General features: G+C 41.3%; 2 protein-coding genes across 2 annotated transcripts; one reads left to right on the forward strand and one right to left on the reverse strand.

Moving 5' to 3' along the window:
- Nucleotides 1–1089: 1089 nt before the first annotated feature.
- Nucleotides 1090–12124, forward strand: fsd1 (fibronectin type III and SPRY domain containing 1). Its single transcript, XM_008297845.1, has 13 exons — nt 1090–1198; nt 1885–1980; nt 2310–2441; nt 4370–4471; nt 4694–4716; nt 5173–5294; nt 7915–8124; nt 8215–8313; nt 8464–8611; nt 8715–8797; nt 9013–9264; nt 10368–10456; nt 10542–12124. The coding sequence occupies exons 1-13, from the start codon at nt 1184–1186 to the stop codon at nt 10650–10652; spliced, it is 1482 nt and encodes a 493-aa protein (XP_008296067.1). The 5' UTR covers nt 1090–1183; the 3' UTR covers nt 10653–12124.
- LOC103369189 (signal-transducing adaptor protein 1-like) lies at nt 12008–21100 on the reverse strand. The gene is made up of 13 exons (XM_008297844.1): nt 20969–21100; nt 19210–19281; nt 18984–19103; nt 18837–18893; nt 18153–18307; nt 17593–17724; nt 16272–16341; nt 15516–15618; nt 15339–15428; nt 13440–13514; nt 13266–13316; nt 13016–13162; nt 12008–12926 (listed from the first exon to the last, which is right to left on the reverse strand). The coding sequence occupies exons 1-13, from the start codon at nt 21056–21058 to the stop codon at nt 12865–12867; spliced, it is 1224 nt and encodes a 407-aa protein (XP_008296066.1). The 5' UTR covers nt 21059–21100; the 3' UTR covers nt 12008–12864.
- Between the last annotated feature and the right edge of the window lie 307 nt (nt 21101–21407).

The raw sequence follows: 21407 nt of genomic DNA on the forward strand, positions 1-21407 counted from the left end.
TCTGAATACTTTTTTCCATCTCTGTTGCATAAGCTTATACAGAACACATTGCAATAGATCAGGATTTCCAGATCAGTTGGACCTCCTACTTATTAGTCAATGTACTACCTGTTGAAAAACTTAATGGCTCGATGAATAAATGATAATATCTGTTTTTAGTAAGCCGAGGGGGCCAATATCGTTTAAATGAAGAGGCCTTGTCATTTACCTAATTCATCACTCTCCCTTTCTCTCTCTAATATTTTCCACATTTGGAAATGTTATCCTGAACAGTTCAGAGCTAACTGCTTTAGTGTTTCTAACCCTCTTCCTCTGTGTCTCAGCAGCATTTCTAAACCAGCAGATGATGCAGAGGGCCAGATTGCTTTCTATAAAAACACAGTTGAGCGTTTGACAGACTTTGTTGTGGGCATTAATTTGAAGGTATGCTGCATTTTTGAAATAGTGACCTTTGACCTCTAGCTGAGCTATTTTGCACAGACTGATCCCAAAATCTAACCATTCCAAGGAGAGGCCATTCCAAGCTCACCTGTAAAATATCAGCTTGTTAGACCTTAGCACTTGGACGCTTCACAGACACACGGACAGATTGACAGACACAGAGATGGGACCAATTTCTCTGTGGTTTCCAGTTTCTCAGGGGCAACTACAATATTGAATATCAGGTCAAGTAAAGTGATTTTCAGTAGAAAGAAAGATTAGCATTACAAGTTAACTCTGCAAGTTCCAACTTTGAGGTATTGAGGCACAGTATTAATAATTATGGGGATTCACCTGACTAAGAGTTGTGATGCATGAGCGAAACAATTCTTCAACAAACTGGTGCAAAGTGAAGTCAAAACTTACTGCTGTGTCCCCTAAAATGTAAATGTCTTCATGTGAGACCCGAATGTCAACATCAGCCGTAGTTGCACTCGTGTTTACTTTTCTCCGACCGTACCTGAAGGCGGCACACGACAGAAACCCCACTACCCAGAATCCTCCTCTGGCGCATGCGCTGTCTGCACTACGGCCCAAAGGCGTTGGTGGTTGGTGTCCGTCCGAAGATGCGTCGCTCTCCGGCAGCATCAGTACCAGCTCCGCCGCGCTATTAAACCCGCAAAGGAAAAGAAACCGGGGCCACGGAGGAGAAATACCGGCGGTGTTTGCGGCTGTAGCGGCGCCGGAGCTTCGGGGAGGCAACATGGGCGACCAGAAGGTGAGCCGGGGCCGGAGGAACAGGTGTCTCTGATGGGGGGAAGCCGTTTCAGGGCGTAGCGTACAAAGGAAGGGAGACGGGAGGGAGAAGCTGCGAAATTTGCGGAATTTGTGGATGCATGCACGTGTTTCACCGCCGTGTTGTTGGTTTCAAACGGCTGAATTTGAGCTTTATCGACGGGGTTTTCTTACCGAGCTGGCGGTTTAACGGTCCCGGACTGGGGGGGCCTTGGCGCAGCTCCTCTCGCATCAACAAACATTAGTATGAATGGGGCTTTTTCCACTGTGGGCTGGGCAGCAGAGGAGTGGACTCATAGCATCATCAGCGGTGTGATTCGTGTTATATTGTGTGTCCAGTCCTTTGAAGACGCCTCTTTAGTGATTGTACATCCGCATTATTAAATAATTGATGCGCATCCTCCTGCCCGTGAAGTGTCCTCCCTCCCTGCGCCGAGGCGAGGTCCTCCTCTGATCCCATCCGAGGATCAGGTGCTTCAAACGGGGGGAACACAAAGCTTTCTGCGTCCTCTCCAGCCAAGGAGGCACTTCAGTGAGCTGTTGTAGTGTTTGCTTTAAAGGAGGAACCTGCAGCTTTCATCCATTGAGAACATAACCCTGCACTATATTTGCTTTTTCATTCTGAGAGGAGGAGATTTTGTCTTTTACAAAACAGTGTCTTTTCTGCAGGAGTCTCTGCGTAAGATCACCCACACGCTGGCCATGAAGAACGAGGAGATTTCCAACTTCATCTGCACCCTCAAGCAGAGCCTCGACAACTTGGAGGTACACATTTAAATTCAATCCATTTTGCACCAAGCGTGGCAGCTTCAAATACATTTTTAACGCACCATTTCTTGCCTTGTGTGTAAGGAAGATACAAAACATAATGCACTAAGGCTGTACTGCTTTCACATATTCATTCTCCTGTGGATGAACTTTGCTCTTTTAGTATTATCCCTGCTGAGTCAACACACACACACAGCCTGGATTTACTCTTCTGTCTTCTTTTGTTTGGGAAGGTCTTGTGTTTTTATTGGGAGGGACGGATGACAATGCATTCGTCCAGCTAGTTTGACTGTAAAGTTTCCTTTGTCTTTGTGCTGCATCACCAGGCGAACTCCAGCCGAGTGCAGGAGGACCTGGAGTCGGAGTTCACCTCCCTGCACTCCATTCTGGACGAGATGAAGGAAACCATGGTGACGCGCATCAAACAGGAGAGAGCTAGTCGCACATATGAGCTGCAGGTAGCTGCTGTTTTATCATCATATCCATGATTTCAGAAGCAGATTTGAAATCTCATGTATTGAGGCAATGTGATATTATGTCAGATAGTCAAGCATGTGTAGATAAAGTAGTGTTTCACCAGTGCATATGGTGACATTTTCTCCACGTTTGTATTTAAAGTCGTTGATTAAACCCCTAAAAAGGATCTGATTGTACTACAGTGAAATATTTAAAAGTATTTTCCATGAAAACAATCATTTCCTGAGTTTAAATGGCTTAGATGTAACTCTACACCGCTGCTTTCTTGAAGCATGTACCGATCAATGAAGTCCCGTCTCTATCCACACCCACACTGGACTAATTTGGTCAAGCATGTTTAAACCGGAAGCCGATTCTGAAGCAGAATATTGACACAGAAAGCCACACCCTGCAGGTCCCGTAAGGATTGGTTCATTAGATTTGTTACGTATGAAAACATGGAGGTTTGAATCTGTGTTTTTGAGACTGGTGTTGCTACGCTTCTCTTTCAGGGTGGAAATGCTCAGACGTGGCATTTGCTGCTCCTTTTGCTCATGTTGTGTCTTCTAGCATACAAAATAACACAATACGAACATGCTAACAAGGTGCAAAACATGATTTTCACCAAACTACAGCCACCTGACCTTTTAGCGTTTGACTAAAAACTAATTGCAAACCAGGTTCAACCTAGTAAAATATGTGTGTTTCCTCATGTTTGTCTTGATATATTTTTTACTTTTGACTTTTAACCCCATATCAGCTATACCTGCTTTATCTTACAGAAGATAGGGGGCCTGGAGTCTATCCCAGCTCACACCAGACAAGAGACAGAGTGCATGCCCCATTTCATTGCAGGGCAAACATAAGGACTGCTTTCCAATATCTATATTATCATAGTATGTCTGCAAATGTGTTACGCTAAAAATACCTGGCCATCCCACTACATCTGGTTGGGTTTTCCAGTATGCAAGCAAGCATGCTTTTCTGGCCGTTGTGCCTTACAATCCTCTCCACAGCTGCGTATAGGTTGCAATATTGAGGATAAACAATCCTGAGTCAGCGAAAGTTAAAGTTTAAGCTGCAGTATTATGATGAAGTAGTCTATACCAGTTGTATGCAAACTCCAAGAAACAGTATGTAAAGTCAGCTGTAGTACGTTTACGTAAAAAGAAAAATTACGCTATTCGGAATGCAGCCAAAGAGACATCCAAAAATGCCTACTCACACTCACACCTATGGTCAATATAGAATCGTGAAATCCACCATTCATTAATAATAATAATTAATTTTTAATATTTGAATATGCAAGCATCCCTGTGATGGACTGATAACCTGTCTTGGGTGCAGCCGGCCTGGGAAATGTGCAAACTGTACTTTGTGGTGTTCAAAAAGTAGAACAAATGGAGGAAACCATAGGTTATCTATTGTGTGTGTAATAATCAGTATGTTACAGTAAACAGATCTGCACACAACCAAAAGAGGAAGCAGTGGTATACAGGTTAGAGAAAACCACAAATTCATGAGGTCACAAAACAAATATTCATGTTATCTTCTATATCATCTAATAATACTTTGGAAACGCGCTTTTAAAATTGTTTGTATCCTGAACCAAATCTAATTTAGATTTTTTTTAATTCTGTCATTAAAGAGCTGATATTGAATCTGCACTTTCAACTCTTTACTGTTCTGTTATTGCGACTTGGCTGCGTTACATAAGCTGATATTCATTTTAATTCATCAAGATCAGATCAAAATGCCGTTAAATACACTTGAAGGTCTGTGCACCCTCAGGACCGAGCCATGACTCTCAAATGATGCGGCCGTCTCCGTAGCTTCTGCGGGGAACACAAACAGCCCCTTTATACTGAAGTCAAACCTGTGAGAGTTTGCGGATGCACTCTATTTGACTGTGAGCTGGTGTTTTTCTCAGAGTCAGCTGAGCGCTTGTTCTAAAGCCCTGGAGAGCTCCGAGGAGCTGCTGGAACTGGCCAATCAGACGATGTGCTCCTCGGAGACGGACGGGTTCACTCAGGTAACCTCTCTGCTGCAACGCTGCTGCAACACTCACTGTTTGCACCTGAATGTTTTAATGACTGATTTACCGTGTCCTTCTTGCAGTGTCATACTAGCAGTTACTTTAACACAGCACAAGTTTTTGTGTTAAATGACAACATGATGGGCTTCAACTCTGTTTTCTCTTCGCTCCCATATCTCTCCTCTCTTTTTTTCCCTCCTCTCTGCTTCTCCTCTCCAGGCGGCCAAAGACATTAAGGATAGGTATAGTACTCAGCCATCCATTGCTTCCCTCCTGTCATAGCCTCCTGTAACCAGCGAGCCATCTCATAACGTAGCATGCATGCATTCGAACGTGTAGCCAGCCACCGCACCCATCTCATAGAGAACAAGCACCGTGGAAAACTTTCCACTCGCGAGCCTTTTGTTCTCTGTGTTTCCCGCTGTCCTCTCGAGTTCGTACCATCCTGTGTCAGCCCCATCCCTGGATGAATGCTGCTCCCTCTTTAGCTCCGCTTTGTAAATGTCGATCAGGGTGATGACGAATTCAGTGGTAGAAATCTAGTTGGCGACTTTTTTTTTTTTTTTCTCTTAGTGAGCAATGCTAGAATCTCCTGTTTTTTCTTTGTTGTTTCCCCTCTTCTTGTTCACTTGAATAATAGACAACGCTTGTTTCCACCCCATGTGTTTGTGTGTTTTTGTGCGTCTCTTTGTCCGCAGCGTGACAATGGCTCCAGCCTTTCGCCTCTCCCTGAAGGCTAAAGCCAGTGACAACATGAGTCACTTGATGGTGGATTTCAGCCAGGAGAGGGAGATGCTGCAGGCTCTCAAGTTTCTCCCAGGTCTGCACCACTTTTATGGCAAAGAAATACAGATAGAAACAAAAGAGATGCAGACTTACATCATTATGTTACCCCTGTACTCTCCTTGTGCATGCTAGTTTATACTTTGCTGCATTTTAAAGGGAGGTTTTTGCTCCAATACCTTCATTTAACAGCTGTAGTTATTAGTTATGTGGTTATTTAAAGCTGCAGTAGGCAGAAAGCTGGGAAACAATGCCATCATTTGATTATCCAGCTTCCTCCTGCTGTAGCCCTCCACTGTCTGTCCTAAGCTGACCTTCGGGATGTGCATTATTATATGCACACGCTTCATACGTCTGCTTACACAATAGGCGGCCAACACAGCCAAACCATCCACGACAAGGATAAAAAACTTAGCACTGAATATGCTGTGGACAAAGACAGCAGCATAAGATAAGAGAAACTTTATTGATCCTCCACCAGAGAAATGTACTTGTTACAGCAGCTGCATACAAATGAGTCATGGAAAAAGCAAGACAGGAAATACAATAAGGCTAAAAATACAGATATAATAAAGACTATGTAAACATTTCACATGTACCAATGAGGCGTGATGAGCATACACAAATGTATGTGGTTGAATATATTGTCACCACTTTCCGATGGGAAACTGAAGGCGTAGTATCGCTATCAGACTCCTCTAACAAAAACACCATTTACTTCACAGAGTAAGTTGAGTTGCTGAGCTTCCGCTGTGTGTTTTCACACATTTGAATCCCAACAAACATGTCCAAACATCAATTTCACACAATAATACAAACAGGATAATTAGTTGAAGTTGATAATTGCGATTTCTGTCTGGGGGGCACTGGAAATATTCTAAATGTAGTGTATGCTTAACCTCATAGATATATATTTTTTTCTGGATGATTGAATTACGTTCTGCTTCTTCTTCAAACTGGTGGCGTACCGATTCCCATTTACTGAAGATAGCCCACTAAATAAGGACCTCATACAACCCCACTTTTTAAAATTCAAACTATAAAAGTGTAATAAACTGCCTTTACTGTCACACTCTCTTTTTGGTAAATCTAACTTCCTTTTTTTCTTTAGATAGCTTTGCAATGTAGACAACTTTTACTGCAGGATTTTCTGCTCCTGAACCAAGCTTTCCACCACCTGAAGGAACATGCACACTCATTGGGAGTTTCTTGTCATGAGTTAGATTTTTTTTTAAGCCTGCAAGCAGAGCCAAGAGGATGTGTAGAAGTCTGTCAGAGCACTTGCATTACAATATGTTTAAAGATTATTGGGGGATATTTGACCAGTGACACCCAAAAAACTACCGCAGCTGTAAGACTTTTTCATTCTAAATCTATGTCTTGTCAGGTCATGTTAGTCCATAATTGAGTGCTGGCACTTTTGTCATTCTTAAAAAATCTACGACTGCAGCCTAGTTTTAGTATTCGTATTTTTTATTTCAATTATTTTCCTGAAGTAAGTTGCATTTTTTTATGTTTTTGGTGCACAATATACTTGCATAGAAAAGGGTATGTTCACTTATTTTGGAAAAAAAGATTTCCGAAATAGTTTTTGTAAGATTAGGAGTTTTTGTGCTGTTACAGATTCAACTACCGAAAACAGTGTAAAATTTAAAATTAGATTGACGTCAACCAGTTGCAAAGATAAACTGTTATTAGGCTCATTAGGTGTGGTGATAATGATCCAGTCATATAATCTAAAAAAAAAAAACACTGAAACAGTCCACTTTACTGTACTTCTAACTTGAATATGTTGAGGTCCTGCAACAAACACTTGTTAATTTTGTCTTTTGCAGATAAATGGGCAGTAATCGCTCATTCTAACAATGCAGTCTCTGTCAGATCATCTAATTGGAGCAAAAACAAAGGCCCTTTGTCAGAAAGGCTGCGTGATGAATTTCCTGCGATATGTTCCACTTGCCAGCTTTTCATATATTAATGAGTCAAACGACTGTATGTGATGTGAAAGAGGGCAGACGCAGAAATGAAACCACAGAGAATGATCACTCCACAGCTGTGTGAAGCCTGTCAACACCTTTATTGTGCTGGTGTGGTTTTACACCCTGTGTATTTAGAGTAGGGTTCAGTTTCATGGAAGATGCTGCTCAAATAAAACCGCAACACATTACTGTTCGGTGTTAAACAGGCAAAGGGGCACAGGGGCACGTGGGCAAAGTTGGCGGCCAGCAAATGAAAAAAATGTAGCAGCTGAAGAGCCAGATGCTTTTCGTAGGTGATGGTGGAGACAAAAACTGAGCTAAAAGAAGAGTAAACATGGCTAATATTTTTTAGGTGGATATGAACATGACTCCAAATAAGTGCCAATGTTTTTTGTGTCCATGCAGATGGTTGTTTCTTGTGCTTTAGCTACAAGTTTATACTCCACCAGCAGTTTGTTTTGGGTAAATTCTGCCCCCAAGTGGTGGAAATCAGTGAATGCAGCTTTAAAATTAAACCTGCATGACAGCTTTTGTTATGATTAATTATTACTGTTAGTAGTTTTAAATCCTGCTCTCTTGTCTTAATTGGTCATTTCAGTATATTTTGAAATATAAGACTGAAGGAGTCAGGAAGGTGATGCTAGATATGATTTTTAACAAACTGTCTATCGTCTCCAGTTCCTGCCACTCCAGAGATCCAGGCGTCGGAGTGCCAGGTGTGCGACAACACAGTGACTGTAGTTTGGACCTTGCCAGAGCCTGACAGCAAGATAGATCACTACATACTGGAACATCGACGCACGAATCACGAGGGTCCGCCGCGAATCAGGGAGGATTATCCCTGGATGGTGGTGGAGGGGATAAAAGAGATGGAGCACACACTCACAGGTAGGAGGATGACGCTGAAGACAAGTTTGTTGTTTAACTGAGATCAGCAAAGTGACTCCATAACAATACTTTGTTTTTTTGTACTCTCAGGTCTGCGTTTTGACACTCGCTACATGACATTCAGGGTGAGAGCGTGCAACAAGGCGGTGGCCGGAGAGTTCTCTGAAGTGGTTACACTAGAAACCCATGGTGAGATAACTGTGTGCAGAAAGCTGCATTGTTTCTGTTATTTTGCACAATGACTGATGAATTTTTAAATGACTTTTTTAAATTTATTTTTTTGGTATTGTGTGCTGAAGTATATCAGTTTTAAAGGTTTGCCTGTTTGTCCTTTTCCAGCTTTCACCTTCAAACTGGACTCGGCTTCGGCCCACCAGAACCTGAAGGTGGAGGACTTGAGTGTGGAGTGGGACAGCAGTGGAGGGAAGATACAGGACATCCGCAAAGAGAAGAATCGAACCAACTCCCCAATGCACTCCCCAGCCAGGTTTGTAAACTGCTTTGTGTGTACTGCACTTACATTATTCATGAATAAACCTCAGAAATGTGAATTTTCGAGGGTCTCCACCGACTCTCTTGTGTGTAACCAGGTCAGCCCTGATGTCTCCTAAGAGAGCACCAACAGCGCGACCCGGCAGAGACAGGTTTACAGCAGAGTCCTACACGGTGCTGGGTAAGAACATGCGCTGGCAACAAAAAACAAGGAATGTTTATCTATATTCATAGTCCAAATTGAAGCTGTAGTTGTAGAGAGATAGTGATTGAAGTTTAGTTGAAAAGAAAAAAGCTAAATTCCTCTAGCCCTTCTGAATCTGTAGGCTGGCTCATGAACCCGTATCTTTCAAGGTAAGCTAGAATAAGCAAGTGATCTTCCAACTCTCACAACAGCCGACACTATGATCGACGCCGGCCAGCAGTACTGGGAGGTGAAGTTCGACAAAGAGAGCAAAGCCTTCGCTGTGGGCGTCGCGCTGCGGAGCCTCGGCAGATTTGACCAGTTGGGGAAAAGCGGCGCGTCCTGGTGCATCCATCTGAACAACTGGCTGCAGCAGAGCCTCACAGCCAAACACAACAACAAGGCTCGAACGCTTGACTGTGCGATCCCAAACAGCATAGGAGTCTATGTGAACTACGATGAAGGTAAAGTAGAAAAAGATTTTTAATCAGCAAAATAACTTTTGCGTGTGTTTTATTAAACTTTATCATGTCTGGTGAGGTTTTTTTTAGGTTAGAAACTTCTTTTGAGTGGAAGCATAAAATATACATGTTCAAAAGGAATATCAGTTGGTTTTGTAGAACTGATTGATAAACAAAAGAGGGTATTTGCAGACATCATTCTGGGTATTTGTCATGTTTCACATTTTTGTGACATTTTAAGAACTATATCACAATTCATTGAATGGAAAACACTTTCTTTTTTTTACATAGCAAAGCATGGTGCATCATGAAGTAGTTGCTATTAAATTGATTAACTCCGAATAGAAACTATGCAAATAACAAATAAAACATACAAACATTTTAAAAGGAACATCAGTGCATTTTGGATTGTTGATTGAGAAATATTGGAAGCTATTTGAAGACATTGCTCTGGACCAGGGGTGCCCAATCCTGGTCCTCGAGGGCCACGATCCTGCATGTTTTAGATGTTTCTCTCTTCCAGCGCACCTGATTCAAATGATCAGCTCATCATCAAGCTCTGCAGAAGCCTGATAACGATCCTGATCATTTGAATCAGGTGTGTTGGAAGAGGGAAGCATCTAAAACATGCAGGATTGTGGCCCTCGAGGACCAGGATTGGACACCCCTGCTCTGGACATTTGCAATTTTTCACTTTTTTTTACATTTTAAAAACTAAATCGCCAACTGATGAAATGAAAACAACACTTTTTTCATGTACAAAGGATAGTCCACGATGATACAGTCGCCACTTAATTAACTCCATTAACTCAGAACAGATATCATAGAACTACAACACTTATAGATGTAGACTTTACTGGTTCAATGAAAGCAACAAACTCCTAATAATGAACAGCAACAGCCTACAGTGGTATTTATGCACTCTCGTCTGTAATATTGTCTTCTGTGGGTCAGTATTCAGTATATTGTCTGACTAGAAATGCTAGCGACAGCTAACCTTTCCTGCTGGCTACTGAGCACACCATGTGGAGAATGCATGAACTGAATCGTTGACCTTTTAAACAAATATAATACACAGTATAATGTGGCTTGTTTGTTCCCTCCAGGCACACTGTCTTTTTACAACGCCAAAACTAAGCAGCTGATGCACACCTTCAAAACAAAGTTCCAGCAGCCACTTATCCCAGCTTTCATGGTGAGAAACGTTTCTTTCAAATCATTTGTCATCTGCCTCCATTAGCTTTTTACTTTATAAAACTGACTCCTGATGCCCCCTACAGGTGTGGAACGGAAGTTTCTCGGTGGTGACAGGTCTGCAGGTCCCCAGCGTGGTGCAAAGCGGCCAGAGGAAGAACAGTGGCACCAGCAGCTCCAACGCCAGCCTCACCTAAACCCACCCAGCCACCCATTCATCCATCCAGCCGGCTGGACGCCTCCCGGCTCCGGCCGCCTCGGTCACGGCTGCAGATCACCTCCTCTGGCCTGACTGCGGTCGAAGCCATATCATGGAAGAGTTACATCACTGGAGTACGATGGTTTAGCCTGTTCCACATGCACTGTCGGTGTTGCATGAAATGATTTTGGGGAACAACTGAGTCATCTGCTCCCTCGGTGACAGAATTCTTCTGACTCTGGCTGTTGTGATTGCTTGGGACACGTTAGGTGTAGTCTTACTAGTTCTCTTCTCTCTGCACATTCATTTAGCACTGTCCCACTGCTGCTAGAGCAATGTTTTAGCGCTGGCCGCTGCTCTTCCTTCCTCTCCATCACCAGGACTGTCGGTCGTACTTTCATGCAGCCAGCTGCAGGTTCAGGGTTAAGCTCTGGCCTGTCTGCTCTCTCCCTGTGCCTTCCTTCTCATTTCCAAACTGATAGGCCAAATCGAGCGATCTGTAACTACACGCTAATATTTCACTACAAGAAACGATTTCAAACCATGCGTTGTGTCAGTAGAACTTGGTTGTAACGTGACTTTATAGGTATCGCCACCTGAATTTGCCAACTGATATAATTACACCCGCTCCTAGACGATGCTACTGAATAGAATGCACTTCATTACTAAATCAGGATTTACTTGACTTTGCCAGCAACTAATGCCTCATAAGAAACACACACTAGGTATTTGACTATTAGGTATTTGATTTGGCATGCAGATTTAACAGTGTTCGCTGCATTTCACTTTGTAGTCCGGACCAACACTTTGCGTGCAAGAAACTGGGTCCTTTAGCCTCCAGCTGAGGTTTTGTTAGTTTTAAATTAGAGCCAGTATTGACGGTGGGGTGGGGGAGTCTGACAATCAGACTCTGCACAGAAAGTTAGAGGGAGTTTTCCTCATTTGAACTCCTTGTAGTGAAGTTCTAAAGCGTTCAGATGTGGCTTCAGGGTTTTGGAAATGACTGTACTGTATTCTCTGTTTACCCGACTGCACCCTTATGCTTGTATGTGTCTATATCTAATAACTCCATTTTATTTGCAGCACAGAGATCCAATAATGAGTAGCTGTCTGTAGTCCAAATATAACAAATAGGTAGCCAGTAGCGCCAGCTAACAAACTGTATTATGAGAGTTAGCGAAGGTTTGGAGTCCACCTGAGTGAGAAAGAAAGTGATAAACTCTGGAAACTTATACTACGAAGTCCTTATTTGTGCACCGCCCGACCTCGTCATACGTTACACATGGTCCTGCTTTGCCATGTTCCTCCCTCTGTATGCGTCTCCTGAATAACTGTAGCCTGCAATGCTTTAAAGAGGATTATGTTCACTTTATTTCACATGCTGACAGAAACGTCACAGTTTTATTGTAAATAGTTTAATTTTTTCCACTATAATGTATCAGTCATTGAGGTAATAAAGGAGTGAGAGCACTTTCTTCTCGCATGTCTGTTTCAACACGGGATCAAATGGAGTTAAAGAAAAAGGCTCAGCTGTACAAAAACAGTGTAAAACAGGAAATAGACAAAGTACAGAACTTCATGTACTGTCCTCTTGGCACATAGTAGAAGTTGCATCTTCACATGCAATCAGATTTTGACAGATTTAAAAAACTATTTACAATACATTCATATATAGACGGGAAAACTGTCCAACAAATATCTGTTTTCTTGCATTGAGGAGCTGACTCACTGTACATTTGTCCTCTATATATATAAATTGCTATATATTAACATCACATGTCTGTAAAGCAGAACAAATTTAACCTTCAAGCTGTGTTTTAAAAAAAGCTTCGACAGCTGATCATACAAAAAAAAAGAAATAGAGAAAAACACTGATTCTGAATCTGTTAAGGAACCACTGTCGGTGGTGAATGTGCAAAATGTACAAGAGGAACTCGGTGCAGATAATGTGACAGGAACACCCCTCTTTACAGTCGATCAATCGGCTAATGAGCATCCGAGAAGGAGGCGAATCGATGTGGCGTTAATCTTCAGAGAGGCTGCTGACAGCAAACCGGCGAGGAGCAGCGGAGCCTCGAGGCGAAGGAGGGAGATGTTGTCAGCTCCCATGTGTCGCCGCTTGCTGCAGCGACGAACTGGGAGGCGGCTCCTCACTACTGTGGCACTTTTTCCACACATGTGCTTTGAGGGGATCCAACCAGGAGAGGTCACTACTGAGTCTTTGCCATTTGTTCAAACCTTAGCTTCAGCTCTGATATTGCTGCGAGGGGAACTGTGGCACATAGAACAAAGATGTTTAATGATATGGCACAAGTGACAGATAACAGAACATGAATGAATGAAACTGCAAATGTCACTCACTCTGTTTTTGAGGGTCTGTATCTGATCTCATCCTGGAATCTCTGTTTGTGGAGGGGGGAGAGGAGGAGTACGGTGTTGCTGCAGTAATCGACTTGCGAGGAGCAGGACGTGGAGGCATCATTGCTTTCTTCGGGGGTTTGTTTTCGGCTGTTAAAGAACACACAGATGTAAGCAGCGATCTAAACCATGCTGCTGGTGAAGGGAGTATCCTCTGTGAGGTGCTGAGATGGAAAGATAAGACGAAACTTACGTGGTGGCGGAGGAGCCGTGGAATCTTCCCCCTCTGCTTCCTCCTCTTCCACTGTTTGAACACAGGCATTAAGTGAGCGACAGCCGTAGAAAAAAAATGAAGTCACACCTGTTTGCAAATGTGACTGACAGATTATTGATGGATGAGACAGGTGGCAGAAGATGTCATACTCACTATCGTCATTCAGATAATAATTCTCCTCTATGACTGGCTCTGGCTCTGGTTCGGGAGATGGTATTTTTCGAGGCACTGAGAAACAAAACATGCAATTATGATTATGACGGGTCGATAAAAGATGGTAAACAACAAACACAGTGCCAGCAGCCTTATGAAACCAGCACATGATCAGCAGCATAAGACAGCAGTAACACATGCTGGTTGTGTGGAGGGTTTAGAAAATGAGCACAAACAGATCAAGATTGTTCTTCATGCTGGCTGCAGTGGTTTGAGCAATGGCATGATAAATGATCATTTGTTGGTTTGTCCACCACCTTCAGACGCCATTACTGGTTAAATTAATTCATTACATATACTTGAATCACACAAGCTGATCTTCTGATTCTGTTGCACCAACTCAACACTGACATTCATGGATATAAATAAAATGTCTGAATACCTGTTGGACGGTTTTCCATTAAATTTTGTTTAGACGTTCACCTCCCATGCAGAGCTACTAGGAATCAATTTGTTGTTTGCTGATGTGTAGAGCTTATCAGCAAACGTAATAAATGCTACACCTGTTTAATGGTAAAACGCTTAACATCAGCTTGTTGACATTAGCTCTAAGTGTCAAAGTCCAAAGCTAAAGCAAACCTATGGAGGCTCTAAAACAAGCAAACCCTGAGTGGTTGGGTGGGTGCGAAGAACTCACAATCATTCCACTACGAGAAAACTTCCGTGATTCCACTATAGTTTGAAAGTCTAAAATTAGTTTTATAGTTTGTTTTTTCAGGGGAAGTGCACAATAAAAAATTACTGCACCAGAGTTTGCTGGCAGCTGATTTACACCTGTTGTCTAAAACCTACCATCACATTACAGAAAACAACACAAGACGTAAAAGTTAGATGGAGTGTGACTAATATGATGTCGGTCATTGGTAGTGACACTTCAGCCAAAGCTTGAGGCTGGTTTTAAACACAGTAAAGCTTACTGAGTCTCTAATGTTTGTGGGAAGACGAAAAAAAGTCGGCAGGATCCTCAGCAAAGTTGTTAACGTGAATATCTTTCAAAGCATCAGACATCTGTTGTCCTCATCTACGGCAAGGAGATGATTTTTACCATCTGTCTTCTTGCATTACGAGAAAAAGCAAGGTATCGTTTAAACTTATTCGATCACAATAACTCAGGCTGCAATAACAGAACTGGCTGTCCTTATGAAAATGGGTACCAGGCTCATGATTATGATGGTGGTGCTGTTTGAGACGTATCCTTATAAGAGGACTTCAGGCACACATGAGAGTAAAATAGAAAACAAGCAAATTCTGAGGAAATGATCCCTCTCTAGGATACTGCAGTGATGCTGGTCTCTTGTCTTTTTGTCTTGTATTTTAAGGATTTGTTTATAGACTGAGTAAAGTATGCTTCAGTATAGACACACCTGCCTGTAGCCAGGCTGCAATGTAGGAGGACAAATGGAGAAAAAGCATCCCTCTGGAGCAGATGAGGACAGCTGGTGCCTGATGCTTTTAAAGTTATTTAAATGGAGCTTAAAGTAGTTGATGATCGTATTCATTCGTGTTTTGAAAGGCAGGATTGTGTCATTTGTAATGCCTCGACACTCAACATGTGTGATCATTTTGGGGACAACGTTCGAGGACACAAACTGATGCACAGTATATTAACAAAACACTTTAACTAGTAGCTTTATTATGTTACCACTTTACCATTTGCTATGACAATATGATATAAAATCAATAAACTAAAAGTATTTGCTGATGCTACTGTGACTTGGAAAAAGTCCAACACTAATCTATGTAATTGTCAAGGAGGAATTTCCAAATCATGACTTCAAAGCGGCAGATCAAGCAGGTCAGCCAACAGGCTTACAGTAAATAACTAGATGTGTGCGTTACCTGGTTTGCGAGGAACACTCGGTGGAGCAACATTTGGCAGAGCCTGGTGAACACTCCTCTCTCCATTTTCATTATCTGACTGAATAAAAGCTGAGGAAGAAGCCCAACATTTACATTAGTCACACTTTGGAAAATAATGACATGGGAGAAAATAAAGAGTATAGATTTTGTACTTACAGATGTTCTTCTCGTACGCTTCCTCGATGATGAGGGGAACCAAAACTCTGTCGGTTTTCTCTACTAAATAGTCGATCACTTCGTGTAGGGTGTCGCAATGGACCTGAGCAGAGAACAATGACTTTTTAACAACTTAAGAACAATGAAAGACATACAGGAAATAAAACGGGGTGTGTATTAGCTGGAAACTTTATAGCATCTGCAAAGATAAAGCTTGTATCAAGTGCATTAGCCCCGCTGTAAACATTAGAACTCCTGGGACATTCATCACTGCTTGTAATAGAGTTTAATAACAGATGTGTGTCATAAATGCAGAGAAGGATATCTGTGTAAACTGCACACACACACAGACTTGTTGTTTTATGGCTGCAGTTGGAACAAAGCTCAAGGTGAGTCATGTCATATTAAAGCTTTGTGGGCGTAGAACAAATATGTCTGCAGGAACGTCACTGCTGGTTCGATGGCAGCTCAGTTTTTGCTGATAATCACTGTCTTTTCCACGAGGTCACATGTTCTTTTTTTATCACTTCTGTCTCCAATAAAGTCATAAAAATCCCTCCAGCTATCAAGTGCAGCTGCATATTTTCTATTGTTTGTTGCTGCCAAGTTCTACGGAGCAGATTTTAAAGGATGACAAAGATCTCTTTCTCAATTATCGTGTTACCTAACACTGCAGACGCCCGACCTGCTTCCTTCACCTGATTCGGTTATATAAAGTAATTGAGCTTTGATCTTGACCTGAGTTTTAATACTCACAGGATTGTCCACGTCGATGGTGAAGCCTCCTTCGGGATTGCGGGTCACTCGGTAGTGTCTGAATACAGAGCTGAAAGAGAGACAAACACACTGTAAAACCGAATGAACGTGAGGATTTTTATCACCGAGTAAAGAGCCGGTTTTAGGCGTCACCAGCAAATAGTAAGATTCTGAGAAATGATATAAGACAACTGGACTTTTTAACGTCACTGGAAATCACAAACACACAAAACTGCCTAAAGTAAGCAGAATTCTGAAAAGGAAATCGTTTGATTGATTGGATTGAAAGTCATGTTTGTGAATGCTTTGGTCACACTGAAAGTAACAACTGTGACTTAGTGTGTATCCATTTCTGTTAAGTCGGTGGCTACTGTCGCATTTCTGCTCCCTGTGGGTTCAATTTAAACTCCTGCACCTCGATGGAGACACCATGGCTAGAAGTAGAAAGAACTCTAAAATGTCTTCTGTGCAGTATGACACAGTTATGATGCCATAAACCATACAAAAGTTCACTTTCTTTTTTCTACAAGAGTTGAAAACAAACTGGAATCAAGATGTACAACATATTTCCAAGGAGCCACAGGTGGCCGAGGGCTGCACATGCTACAGATACATGAGTATTCTCATTTTTACAACCTCTACAAACTTGGTGTTGTGTCTGCACATCAGCTCCAGGGAGTTGTTTCACCACGCTGACTGTATCTTCCAACAACTTGCTGACTTCTTGCTCCTCTGTCTTTTGAACCATGCTCCATTTGTTTTAGATTTTTTTTCATTTTTTTTTTTATCAAGAATGTTTTATTTTCCTCTTGTCGTCCCCTATCTTCTCTGAGAATACACAGCCTGCAGTTCACCCGAGCACTCTCAGAACTTTTGTCAAGTGACCGTTGGTCGAAGCTGAGGTAGTCACGGTTGCACTAAAGAACTCAGAAGTGTCTTTTACAGGATCTGGTGTACATTATTTTGGAAGGAGGTGAATTTTTTGAAAGAGACATATAGAATAAAATGATTGTATTTAATTAACAGGATTTTAAGTATAGATGTGGTTAGTTTTCCTGACAGAACCGTATATCTCAGGTTATTCATTCAAGGACTGTTTAAAGGTTAAAAATATGACCATTTTTTCAGTTTTTACAGTTTCCTGCCTTGATAAATCATGTAATTTTAGGGAATTTAAAAAATAAAAGCCTGCCTTTCAAACGTAACAACAAGTTTTGAAGCTCAGAGGGTTAAAAGTGATTATAAATATGATCGGTATTCACACGTGGTGTGTGTATGTAATGTGTGATGCCGTGTTTATGCTTTAAATGTGCGTGCTAACCCGTCAAGATCCTGTCTGGTGGTGACAGCGAAGGAGTTTCCGCTACTGCCAGGCCTCAGCATCAGGTTTCCGTTCTTGGCTTCTCTCTCCAGCAGCAGCTCTGCCTCCAGGCGGGAAACGGCGTGATAACAACTGCAGAAAAACATAGCGATGACACAGAGGTAAACAACGCTGTCACTCAATAACAACTGAGTTCATTATGTTATTAAGAACGTTTGCATCTGACCTGAAAGGAACAGTCACAGTGTCTAAATGTAGAGTATAATCATGGCTCTTGAAGGGAGCGTGTTTAAGGTAGCAAAAACTATTTGGGACTTTCAAGCGAAGGCAAAGTCCACATATTTTAGATCATGATAGAAAAAACACTAATACAGTATCAGCTGAAGTCTATCTGTCGCCTCTGTCCAAGGAAAGCCATGTTTCATTTCCAAAACATCTATTTATCATGATTTTTTCTTGTCAAAGGCTGTATTTTTCCCCCAGATGATCCAATTTTAAATAAGCATCGACAAAAACTCTTTCGATTTAACACACTGAGAATAGGAATTATTAATACTGACGCTGGCATGTCTGCCTGGAGGGTGATGTAAGGAGAGCCGCTGGGGACAGGAGGAGGTGGAGGGACGCTTCTTATTCTTTCCTTTTCACTTTCCACGGCCTCTTTCAGCATGTGGATCTGACCCGGCAGCAGGTTGAGGGCGGTGGGAACAGACAGCTAAAGGGAAAGGTAAGTAAAGGTACAAAGGTATTAGCATCAAAATATAGTGTACATATTATGCGTGACTTCATTTTTCAGAGTAAAGCTTATTAGTGGAATATAATTACTGATGTATTATTGTAATTATCACTTTAATGTTGGAGCTTATGAAAGGGATTTTCCCCTCAAGGATTAATAAAGTTTTATTTTATTGCATTCTCTTTTGTATTAGCAAACTAAATCCGCAAAGTAACTGAAGTTATCAAATAACTAATGGAATAAAAAGTACAATGTTTGTCTTTGAATTGTGGAAAGTGGTGGAAAATAGAAATACTCAAGAAAAATACAATTAGCTCATGATTGTACTTGATTAAATGTGCTTTTCATCACTGAGACACAGTTTCTGTTTTAAATATAAATCAGGATTGCAAATGAAAGCTATCTGCATGCAAATGACAATATTTTATGAGACTTTCAGAGCATCACATCGTGTAAGATAATAAAATATTTACAGTTTTGTCTATAAAGTGAGACAAATGTCACACACCTTTGCCACAGAGCTGATGTAACCCTTCCAAAGCTCACGAGCTTCTGCGTTCGGGGCCTGCAGAGACGACAGAAAAACGGTTAAAAAGGAGAAATCAATGTGTAAAAACAACAGGATCAGTTACAGATGTTCCACATGTTCCCTCACAGTGATTTTAATGTTTCCACTCTTCATCTGGATGTGGAGTCTGGCTGCGTCTAAGTTTCGGTCCTGGCTGCTGTCGTCTGTTATTGAAATCAGTCCATTGAGATCAATTTTCTCGATGTACTGATGGAAAACACACAGACGCAGAGTCAAAAAAAGGTTCATTTAAGAGATGTTTTAATAGATAATCATGCAAATCTGTGTATTTGATCTCTGTGGGATAACTTACATCGGTGTCTCTCTTATCGTTGAAGAAAAACAGCGTGCTTCCACACAGGCATGTCCACAGTTTCCTGGACGTCTGCACAGAGACAAAAGATGAAAGACATGAAGATGAATAAAAAAAAAAAAAAAGAAACGTGCGATAGAGAAAAGAAGAAAAAAGAGACAATAAAGTCATGTGACCCAACAAGGAAGTAAATAGGGCAGCAGTAATCTGGGCTAATGACAGGATTTGACGTGATGAGTCAAGCGACTGTAACTACAATAGAAACCTACATGTGTGATAATAATAGTAGTAACACTGTTTAGATGGAATGGGTTGAACGTGAAGTGGATTAATTAAATGTGCGTGTCAATCATGTGTTTGTAGGAATGTCAGATGGGACTTTTTTAACATGAATCATGTCAAAAAGTGTCATGAATCATCAAAACTATTGTATGTTGTAGAGGAAACAGGTCAAAATTAGTCCCAACTAAACCCTAAATGTGACTGGGACCTTCATTCATCAGACAGTGAGACAGACTTAAAGAATGCTGGGTGAAAAAAGATAAATAAAAAGTTCCCTCCTTCAGTTTTATGAGCTTTTACATTTGAGCGTGTGCAGACTTTTATCAGCCAGGGCTCAGCTTTATTGTGCGTGAAGCCTGCCGTGCCAGTTTTCATCTTTACTCTCCTGGCATTTCCTGGTTCAGTCTAATCTATTTACAACATGAGGAGCAGAAAAGTCGTCCGACCAGTTGAAGACGCAGACGAGAAACTCGAGTCAAAGTCCACATGAACTTACAAGAAAGTATGTAACACCTGGCTGCTGTTCCCGGTGACATTAACAAAGCATGTCACAGCATAATGTCACTGAACTGAAGTTTTAGAATATAAAGCACAGGCTGGTGTAGGTAAGAAATACTTGATATAAAAAAATGAAATACTACCAGCTGAAACATCTCTGCACACATTCTGATTGGCACTGACATTAAAAAACATCAAGGTTATGTAAAGAAGACTTCTGCATAATATTAAGATGCCAGTAGTTTGTGTTTCTCTCTCTTAAACACACATAGCAGACATCAAATAAAATAAACAAAAATTAAACATAAGTAAATAACAAAAAAATAAAAAAATACTACATGTGATTTGTAAATAAGATTCTAAAATTTTAGTTATTATATATATATATATATATATATATATTGTCTTTTTACTATTTAACACTTGAAATTATGAACATACTTGCACATGAGGCAGCAGAAAATGTGAAGCAAACTTTCAAGTTTTTTGTTGTTGTTGTTTCACCTCCTTAGTAAAGATTACTTTTAGCTACCCGTCTTTTTTTTTCACGAAATGAACCAAAACAATGCAAAACAGGAAAATCTCTGGTTGTTAGTAATATAATAATAATGAATAAGTCATACATAAAACCTCTTTAAAACTAATTTGCAGCTATTTTTGCAATCTTCCAAGCACACATGCTCAACATGATCAAGCCACAGCTTCTCAGTTAAGAGCTTTCCTTTGCCTTATAAATAATAATAATAATAATGTTGTGGACAAAAACAGCCATGTCTGTTTAACATTTTAGACGGCAGTCAGTATAAATAGTTGTTAAAAATGAATGCTCAGTCTTTCTTGGACGTGTTTTTCACAAACAACAAAAGACCTGAAGCTTCAACAGGTACAGTGATTGTGAAAAGTCAATAAGTACATTCCTGTCGTTCATTAACCCATTTAGCTGCCTGACAAACAAGAAGGAAAGAAAGAAACTCAGTACCTTGTCTTTGAACGACCTCTTCTCCAGATATCCTTCATAGTAACAAGTCGGCAGCTGGTTCTTTAGTCTCCCTGCTCTCTTCGCCATCATGACGGTTCTCTAAACGCAGATTTCACTACGACTCGACTCCCACATGAACCTCTGATCTGTTGTTTGCAGCTCTCTGCCTGTTTAAGCGCACAATTCACCTGTCTGACACTGGAGGCCGCTGATTGGTCCACACACGGAGTGGGCGGGTCTTAGTCCAAATGCCGACAGGTGAGATTTGCCGTGACGCAGGCGGCGTGTTTCTCGGGGATGGAAACTACCTGAACTGATACTGATGTGGTGTTATGATAATATTATATCTGTAGGAGTTTAAAAATGAAGAAGAAGTGACAAAAAAAAGAAGTTTCTGGTGTGAATGAGGATGCCTTTGTTGTTTGTGCTTTTGGTGCTT

Source organism: Stegastes partitus, unplaced genomic scaffold (genome assembly GCF_000690725.1).
Source record: "Stegastes partitus isolate 25-593 unplaced genomic scaffold, Stegastes_partitus-1.0.2 Scaffold1252, whole genome shotgun sequence".
NCBI classification, from domain to species: Eukaryota; Metazoa; Chordata; class Actinopteri; family Pomacentridae; genus Stegastes; species Stegastes partitus.

What these genes read in the sequence shown, in the direction of transcription:
- fsd1 (XM_008297845.1), top strand. An exon ending in AGACGGACGGGTTCACTCAG is followed by an intron (nt 4,472 to 4,693) that starts GTAACCTCTCTG and finishes TCTCCTCTCCAG; the next exon opens with GCGGCCAAAGACATTAAGGA. An exon ending in GATGGAGCACACACTCACAG is followed by an intron (nt 8,125 to 8,214) that starts GTAGGAGGATGA and finishes TTGTACTCTCAG; the next exon opens with GTCTGCGTTTTGACACTCGC.
- LOC103369189 (XM_008297844.1), bottom strand. Translation starts at nt 21,058, where the DNA reads ATGATGGCGAAGAGAGCAGGGAGACTAAAGAACCAGCTGCCGACTTGT. An exon ending in ACATCAGCTCTGTGGCAAAG is followed by an intron (nt 18,308 to 18,836) that starts GTGTGTGACATT and finishes CTTTCCCTTTAG; the next exon opens with CTGTCTGTTCCCACCGCCCT. An exon ending in CACGGCTCCTCCGCCACCAC is followed by an intron (nt 13,163 to 13,265) that starts GTAAGTTTCGTC and finishes GTTCTTTAACAG; the next exon opens with CCGAAAACAAACCCCCGAAG.